The sequence below is a fragment of the Danio aesculapii genome, chromosome 16, assembly GCF_903798145.1.
Source record: "Danio aesculapii chromosome 16, fDanAes4.1, whole genome shotgun sequence".
Classification (NCBI taxonomy): domain Eukaryota; kingdom Metazoa; phylum Chordata; class Actinopteri; order Cypriniformes; family Danionidae; genus Danio; species Danio aesculapii.
This window is the reverse complement of record NC_079450.1, coordinates 9220335-9230131: the sequence shown is the minus strand read 5'-3', so window position 1 is coordinate 9230131 and position 9797 is coordinate 9220335. Positions and strand designations below refer to the sequence as shown.

Here is a 9797-nt window from a genome sequence, read left to right as displayed (position 1 = left end):
TTGCTCTGCATGTACCTGTTCGACCCTGTTGAGCGTTTGCCTGCCTGACCAATCTCATAATAAACCTGCATTTGGATCCCCAGCTCTGTGGTCAGCGTCCCTTCACATTACACATAGCAACATTTCTAAAATTAAAATACAAGCTAAAGGTCAAATACTTGATCTTGAGCTTTCAAAACTTCCAATTAAAACTAAAATATGAAAGAGTACATAAAAACTGCATAAGTTTAAGTGCAATAATAAACAAATAAATCACTAATAAGAAAATAATATACTGAAAAATCTATTTATTTTGTTTAAAAAAGTTATTATTATATACTAATGTATTAATATTAAGGCCTTTAACTATAATTTTGATCCAGTCAATGTTGTAGTTAAAAGTAAAAAAAAGTAAAAAATATAAAGATGTAAAAAGGTTAATATGAAATACGTAAAGATAAGAGAAAATGAAGTGCTAATTTGACTAAATAAATAAGATAATTTTTGAATAAACAGAACAATATAAAAATTATGAAACCAGATCACAAAAAATAACTAATATTCATTCATTTATTTTCTTTTCGGCTTAGTCCCTTTATTAATCAGGGGTCGCCACAGCGGAATGAACCACCAACGTATTCAGCATATGTTTTACGCAGTGGATGCCCTTCCATCTGCAACCCATCACTGGAAAACTTATGGGGGAAACCTACAGGGACCTGGAAGGGACGTGATGGTGGAGAAAAAAATGGTTGGAAGAAAAAAAAACAGGTGGGAGGAAAAAAAAAGAGTGATAGGTAAACATATTATTAAAAGTTTTTGCGTTCTCTCGCGAATTTGTATTGCGTTCCCTCGCAAAACTGTTGTTCGACAAACACTTCATACATGACAACGCTCCCGTTTTTGCCGGGATTGTCCCGTATTTCACCATTATATCCTATTATTGGGTATTTCCCCATATTTCTCTCATATTTCCCCATATTTCTCTCATATTTGAAAGCATGTTGAAATTAATTTAAAAGTGTCTGTATTCACTTTCTTTCCATTAAAGCTGCACGTCGATCAGCGCCCCTCATATACAACCTCTGAATCAGTGAATGCATGTATAAGCGCTATATTATATTATCTTGAGAACCGTGGCATCCCTAATATATATATAAATATATATATACACAGACATTTTTACTATATTATATAAATACATTGCTCAGCATATATGAGTATATAAGGGACGCTGACAACTGAGTTGAGGATCCAAATGCAAGGTTTATTAGGAGAATGGTAAGGCAAGCAATGGTCAACAAAGGGGCAAACAGATGTATACAGGAAATCCAGAGTCGTGGTCAGTAAACAGGCGGATGATCAAAATGCAGGCAGCAGACAGAAATAAACAATACAACAAGGCAAGGGTCTAACACGGCAAGGCAAGGAAAACGCTTCGTAATGTTCACAAACAGATAAACAAGACTCAGCATTGATGTGTGTGTGTGTGTGCTGTTTCAAATAGTCCTTGTAAACTTCCAGCTGTGTGTGTGTTTGTGTAATTAATGGAAACCGGAACAGGTGCGTGTGCGCGGTGCATGACTGGATATGTAATAGAAATAACAGTGGATTTGTAGTTGTATAGCAATCTGCGTGTTTATGAGCTATCTATAAGGACTACATTGCTGGTGATTGTGACAAAAATATTATATTTGTGCATATGCATTAGATTAGTGGGTACTGAAGCCAAATCTGGATCTAATCTAACAAAATAACTTACAATAATGGTTCAAAAATTAGTAGGCCAAATTTATATGTTAGGGAAAAATACTAAATACAATTTTCAAAAATAGCAAAATTCAAGAGAAACAAACAAAAAAAATAATAATTTGTTGAAATGTTGTAGTTTGTAAATTTTTTTGCAATATTTTGCATGAATTTAATTGTATTATCTTTCCATTTCTAAAGATATTCTGTGAATAAAATATTATTTTAATAAATATATCTGTTTAATAAATCTGTTTTATTCAAATGCACCAATATATATTACCCATATTCACTGAGAAATGGATACAAATATTAAAATATATCAAAATATACTCATATATGCTGAGCACTGTATATAATACTAAATTAGCCCTTTTACACATGTTTACTGTGGTAAAGTATGCTCTTACTGTTATCTTGCCCAGGTCAATGCCGTAGTTGAGTGCGTTCCAGGCACACTGTTTATAGTTGGGTTTCCAGGGCTCTTCAAACCTCTCGCTCACACACTCGCCCTTCTGTCCTTTGACCCCGTCTCGGCCTGGCAGACCCGGAGTGCCAGGAATCCCATTGGCTCCCGGATTACCATCCCGTCCCGGAGTGCCTGCAGGCCCCTGCAGGCAGCCCGAGTACTGAAACACACAAATTCAACACAAGCGTTTACAATTAGCATCAATTTACACTCAAAGCACAATGTGATGTGGGCAGTATTAGAATTTACACATATCTGCACTTTCAATCTACAGGAAGACCATCCAGGCCTGAAGTAGCAATACCATCACTCAGGTCCAGACCTTCATGTTCAAAAATAACTCCTGAGAATGAATTTTAAAATTGTATCTCTGAATTTAAAGTCGCCATGAAACAGAAGTTAAGTTTGTCATTGATTCTGCTGTCGTGACTTACATCCACTTGAAACTGTCCTGAAATGAAAAATAAATGGAGGGCAGTGCAGGATTCATCCTTTGAAAACGTATTAGATTGTTGAAAGATGAGTGTTGCTAACAAACAAATGAATGAAGGAAGGGCAGAAACGAGCACTGATAGCCCCGCCCAAAAGAAACCATGTGACCAGAATTGAAAAAAGTCATTTCAAGGAAGGAGAGAAGGGTATGCTATTAGATTAAAGGTGTTGTAGTTTTTGACTCTTCTTTAGCATAAAAATACCATCATATGTTGGCAGATATTTAAGAAACATGCTAAGTGAACATTCTTGTTTCAAAATGGTAAGGTTAATAATCTAATTAATACATATTAAACCTCTTTAACATCATTAAATGTACATGCTGAATCACTGATATGTGTTGTTCTAAAGTTGAACTCAAATTTTCAAGATCTAAGGTGAACTATCTGCTGCTGCTTTCAGTAGTACGGCAATAAATGTCGTGTGAAATGGCATTCAAACTCACATTGTTAGCATTTAACACTAAATAAAGCACATCAGGTGTACCTGAGGTGGTCATTGTCAGTTTATCTTATTGTTCGGCTGCAAATAGAAGCCGTTTCTAAAATATAAATTTCAGGTATTGGTTAGGACAAAGACTTTTAATATGAAAATAGTCCTTATATCGCGTGCCGTTGCTTTTATTTAAAACACGACCTAAATCAGCCTTTAGGCTCGATAGTCAGGCATACTGCTGTTGATGTCGTCAATCTGGCAACCTGCGCTTGCAAGTGTTTTGAACCAGTGGTGCAACACTTAGTCCAACCACTGGGTGTCAAACTTACATTCTGCACCTTTAAAGATTCTAAAGGCAGAATGAAATGATCAAACATCTGCTCTGCCATGTTGCTAGATATAGTGTTGTATAATTTTTTCAAATGACTGTGTTATTTGTATGTTAAGAAAGTGGGAAGGAGAAGTTTCCTTTTTGTTTGTTTACTATTCGCTAAATACAAGATTTGAACTTATATTTCGGTGCATAGCAATATCTGGCTGAGCGGCACGGTGGCGCAGTGGTTAGCATTATTGCTTTATAGCAAGAAGGTTGCTGGTTCGAGCCCCGACTGGGCCAGTTGGCATTTCTGTGTGGAGTTTGCATGGTCTCCCCATGTTGGTTTTCTCCGGGTGCTGCGGTTTCCCACACAAGTCCAAATACATCCAATATAGTGAATTGGATGAACTAAATTGGCCCTAGTGTATGTCAGTGTTTAGGTGTTTCCCAATACTGGGTTGCAGCTGGAAGGGTATCCGCTGTGTAAAACATATTCTGGAATAGTTGGTGGTTCATTCAGCTGTGGCAACCCCTGATGAATAAAGGGACTAATCCGAAGGAAAATGAATGAATCAAATAAACTCAGCATTTTCTCATTCTCAGTGTAAATTTCAAACTACAGCTGAACAAATCATTACGGAACAGGTAAGTTACGATCTCTCTCTTTTGTATCGTGTAGTGCTGTATTTATAGCATAGTAATCTAGTAGTGTTTGCTTTAGCTTTATCGGGGTTAATTATTGTGAGCTCCTGATTGCAACAGAGAAATACTGGGAAATCTCTGTAGACTGATGGCATTTCATGACGTTCAGCTGCATAATCTTGAAATGTGAGCAAAACCACCTGTTTTGTAATCATTTTAGACATTATGCTAGAGAATCATTCAAACACTAGCTCTAAAGTGATGCTTGTGAATGAGCAACGGTTTCTGCTGTTCTGACGTCAGCTGCAGATGTGAATGGCAGAAGAAAGTAGTTCCTCATACAAAAGGGTTTTTGAGACTCTCCGTGTTTGATTTTATTTTTATACAAACGATGATGTTGTCGAACTGTTGTATAAACGCAATATCACACTCGTAGCAGTGCAATGTGGATGTACATCATCACTTTTTGGGCACTCAGCCTCGAGCCAACGTATGCCTCCCACTATTTGATTGATCAGATATTCTGGTGAAGTCATAAACAAATTGCTGATTCTTATTGGTAGAAGTCTTTACGGATGCTTATGTCTTGAAAATGTGAATTGTGTCAGTGTTGTGAAGCACATTAGCTTAAAGGGCTAGTTTACCCACAAATTACAATTACCTCACAAATGAATCTTTCTAATGTTGTTTAAAAACCTTTACAAATTTCTTTCTTTTGTTGAACACAAAAGAAGATATTCTGCTGGTTGATTATACCTACTGACTCGCATAGTAGAAAAAAATACTATGAAAGTCAATAGGTGCCATTCTTCAGAATATCTTCTCTTGTGTTCAACAGAAGAAAGAATCTCAAATAGGTTTTGAACAAGTGAAGGGCGAGTAATTGATGACAGAGATTTCATTTTTGGGTGAACGGTCCCTTTAAAACGTAATATATAGATGCTAACAACCGAAAAACATTTAATATTGATTTGAGGGGGAACAGCGGAGTGTTTAAATAGTGTATTTTGAGAGCCTGTGAGAGATATTAACAACCTCATCCAACTGTAGTTGATGCAATGCGTCTGGTATGAGCTTTACAGTGTGGTCTCTGGTTACTGATGAAAATACCAGGCTACGGATGATTCTTACCGCCGTGCCATTTCTGCACAATGGATGGAGACTGAGTCATCTGTCCATTATAACTGTGATTCATCGTCTGCTTCCTTCTCTGATCCCACAAAGTCTCAGATAAACGTCACACTGTCTCAGATAAACAGCTTTAATAGGGCATTCATTGACATATGCACACATGGGAAAACTAAATAAGCTGAGTTCATATATGCTGCAAAAACATTACTAATGCATGACAGTGTTTAATTAGGCAGGAAAGCCTCATGGTAAAGTCTAATTATAGTTAAGTTGGTAATTTTGAAATTAAATTGACAGAAGCTAGCAAAATGGATGGCAAACACAAAAATATGGTACAATTAATGTGTATAGTAGTTATTGTACTTATTTAAATTAAACATAATTATTTAACCTATTTAATTTCCGCTAGTTGCCAAATAGCATTTTCTAGTTTTAAGTTCAGCTTAACTTGATATACAAATCATATAAGTTAAAGGTTTTAAAGACTAAAAGACGTGAAATTATATATAATTCTTAGCTTTAGTTATGCTAAAAAATGATAATTTCTAGTCTTTTAGTCTTTAAAACCTTTAATTAAAAAACATCACCTAATTAAACGTTGCACGTTTACTTAATCGAACATTATTTAAATCAAAAACTTCAAATAGGAAATACTAAAATAAAACCAATTTTATTACATTTAAAAAAAACATATTAGTGATACAATAATAACAGTGCTCTCTCTCTCTCTCTCTCTCTCTCTCTCTCTCTCTCTCTCTCTCTCTCTCTCTATATATATATATATATATATATATATATATATATATATATATATATATATATATATGTATATATATATATACATACAGATCAAGTCAGAATTATTAGCCCCCGTTTATTTTTTTCCCCCAATTTCTGTTCAACAGAGAGAATATTTTTTTTCCAACACATCTCTAAACATAATAGTTTTAATAACTCATTTCTAATAACTGATTTATTTTATCTTTGTCATGATGACAGTAAATATTATTTGACTAGATATTTTTCAAGACACTTCTATACAGTTTAAAGTGACATTTAAAGGCGTAACTAGGTTAATTAGGTTGACTAGGCAGGTTAGGGTAATTAACCAAGTTATTGTATAAAGATGGTTTGTTCTGTAGACTTTCTAAAAAAAATATATATAGCTTAAAGGGGCTAATAATTTTGACCTTAAATTGTTTTTGAAAAATTAAAAACTGCTTTTATTCTAGCTGAAATAAAACAAATAAGACTTTCTCCAGAAGAAAAAATTATTATCAGACATACTGTGAACATTTTTGGGAAATATTTAAAAAAGAAAAAAAATTACAACGGGGGCTAATAATTCGGACTTCAACTGTATGTATATATATATATATATATATATATATATATATATATATATATCATGGTTTCCGCTACATTCATTCTTCCATGGTGGGGCGCCACGCCAAGATTCATCCTACATTACAGCTTCTCATTCAAAACATTACATTTTTTTAATAGCGGGTTGTAATCGCACCAAAACGTATTAAAAGGTAAGTGAATTATAACAGCGCGAACCTTTCTGTAACCGTGGTAACGTTGGTGCTGTGTGTCATTTGTTTAACCCTTTAAGGTTACATGCTGACTGACTGACTGTGACAGGTGCGTGATGTGTGAGGCCAGCCAACATGACGGATAGCTGTTTTACTTTATTTCAGGATGCATTAATACCGGAGGCATTCATAAATATTTCTAGCAAATCTAGTAAATGCTGGAGACATACTCCTTACATAAACGCAATAAATCGCACCTCAACAGCGTTTATTTGAGAGCGCACAAGAAGATCTGCACGCTCTTAAAGCGATTTACATTTGAGGGGGTGTGCAATAAGTTTAGTGCACGAGCAGAAAAAAATCAACGCGCAAGCAATTGTCATTGAAATAACGCCACAGGTAGTTAATAGATCTGTGTAAAAAAGGCCTGCTGCCACAGCTGGGAAAAATCATAGAGGAAACACTGTGTATATATATATGTGTGTGTATATTTATACAACAGTTCTGTCTGGTTCTCGAATCTTATTGGCTGATAGCCGTGCAATAATAACAGCACTCTTCACCCCTCTGTATTACTCTGCCCACAGAGTGACAGCAGATCAATAAACTCACTACAGTTTGATAAATATTGCTGCTGTTGGACAACAAAATGTACTTTTGAGTCTTTTTCAGGCAAGAATGTAGTTGTTTAGATTGCAACTGATTGAAGATTGAAGCAGTTTATTTATAAGGATAATGTCTATTTTAAATATTTATAACTTCGGAGATTCACCGCATTCGCGTCCACCAGCCTGTCATTGAGCAGAGCAAGCACATTCAAAGTTGATCTCTCTCTTTTGTATGTTGTAGTGCTGTATTTATACCATAGTAATCTGATAGTGTTTGCTTTGCTTTGGCTTTTTTGGGGGTAATTATTGTGATATAGTAAATCTCTGTAGACTGATGGCATTTCATGCCATTCAGCCTTATAATCTTAACATTTGAGCAAAATCATCCGTTTTGTCATCACTTTAGATATTAAGCTAGAGAATCATTCAAATACTAGCTCTAAATTGACGTTTGTGGATTTAGCAATGGTTTATGCTGTTCTGACGGTGAAAGAAAGTAGTTCCTCGTACACTCAAAAACTCACTTGTGTTTTATTTTAATTTTTATATACACGATTATGCTGTAGAACTGTTGTATAAACACAATATCACATTTTGTAGCAGTGTAATATGGCTGTATATTGTCACTGGGGGACACAAAGGCACAACGGCCTGTGGCCTCAAGCCAATGCACACCTCAAACCAGTGCCAATATACAGCCATATCGCACTGCCACAAGTGTGACACTGCTCATATATATATCAATTAAAATCAATAAAAAAAACCCTGAAAAATTAAAATAAAATATGAAAATGAAAGATAATAAAAGCTGTGATTAACAAATTTTCCTCATTGTTAGTTATTGCATTAAATAATATTAACTTATTGGTGTTTCCCAGTACTGGGTTGTGACTGGAAGGGCGACTGGATCCGCTGCGTAAAACATATATGCCAAATAGTTGGTGGTTCATTTCGCTGTGGCGATCCCAGATAAATAAGAGACTAAGCTGAAGGAAAATGAATGAATGATTGACCCTATTGTAAAACAAAAATAACTAATAAAAAACAGGTGGACACAGTGGCTCAGTGGTTAGCACTGTCGCCTCACAGCAAGAAGGTTGCTGGTTCGAGTCCTGGCTTGGCCAGTTGGCATTTCTCTGTGGAGTTTGCATGCTCTCCCAGTGTTTACGTGGGTTTCCTCTAGGTGCTGCAGTTTCCTCCACAGTCCAAAGACATGCATTATAGGTGAATTGGACTAAATTAGCCATAGTGTATGTGTGTGTGAGAGAGAGAATGTGAGTGTATGGGTGTTTCCCAGTATAGGGTTGCAGCAGGAAAGGCATGCGTGCGTAAAACATATGCCAGAATAGTTGGTGGGTCATTCCGCTGTGGCGATCCCTGATAAATAAGGGACTAAGCCGAAGGAAAATTCATAAATGATTAAAAAATCCAAAAGCACAGATATAAGGTATCAGTCGTGCCAGTTTAACATGCTACTTGCCTCAGCAAATGCCACTAATAAAAGTCAAACACGATGTGGAGCGTTTGATCTTCAACACCAGGCCTGAAAACCCAAGTCATTAATGCAGCAGAGCCTGTGTGTGTGTGTGTGTGTGTGTGTGTGTGTGTGTGTGTGTGTGTGTGTGAACAAAAACTGCATTTTAATGAACAGTCGCTCAGGAGGTGTAGATACTGCCAATGCCACTGATGGATGGCAAACGCCGCCAAAATGCCAGGTGGAACAACCATCGGGCTCGCCGATCAGGCAGAAACAGCGCATGCATAATGGGGTGGCTATTCAGAGTTTGGTGCAAATGTCTGCGCATTAGAGAAACAGCCACACAATAAACATTTACACCTAGGCGATATTTCCATCTACATGTTTTTATGTGTATATTAGGAATTAGCATAAAAATGTTGTATGGAAACACTGAGATACGCAAAAATAGTAAAATATGCACGACTGAGTGGGATTAAATGCAAATGAGCTATGATATACACTCACTGGCCACATTATTAGGTACATCTGTCCAACTGCTTTTTAACGCAAACTTCTAATCAGCCAATCACACTGCAGCAACTCAATGCATTTAGGCACGCAGACATCAGAATGGGGAAGAAAGGTGATTTAAGTGACTTTAAACATGGCATGGTTGTTGGTGCCAAACTGCTGAGATTTTCACACACAACCATCTCCAGGGGAGAACATGCAAACTGCACACAGAAAAGCCAGCTGAGGCTTGAACCAGCGACCTTCTTGCTGTGAGGTGATCATGCTACCCACTGTGCCACCGTGATGCCCAGAATTTATAATGTTATTATTCATCATGCCAATTTCCCCCTCTTGAACACATTTGATGATTCCCTGGAATAAAACTACGCTGTAGGTCATGAACAGTTTGCGCACGTTTCTTTAAAAGAGTAATTAGTTATAGTTACTAGTTACTTCTCACAAATAG

At 36.3% G+C, this 9797-nt stretch overlaps 1 protein-coding gene across 1 annotated transcript in view; it reads right to left on the bottom strand.

Moving 5' to 3' along the window:
• The window catches only part of cthrc1b (collagen triple helix repeat containing 1b), a 34952-nt gene that overhangs the window by 5503 nt on the left and 19652 nt on the right, over nucleotides 1-9797 (bottom strand). Inside the window, exon 3 of the mRNA XM_056475443.1 lies at nucleotides 2139-2357. Within this exon, the coding sequence (XP_056331418.1) occupies nucleotides 2139-2357 (219 nt within the window). The remainder of the gene's footprint in view (nucleotides 1-2138; nucleotides 2358-9797) is intronic.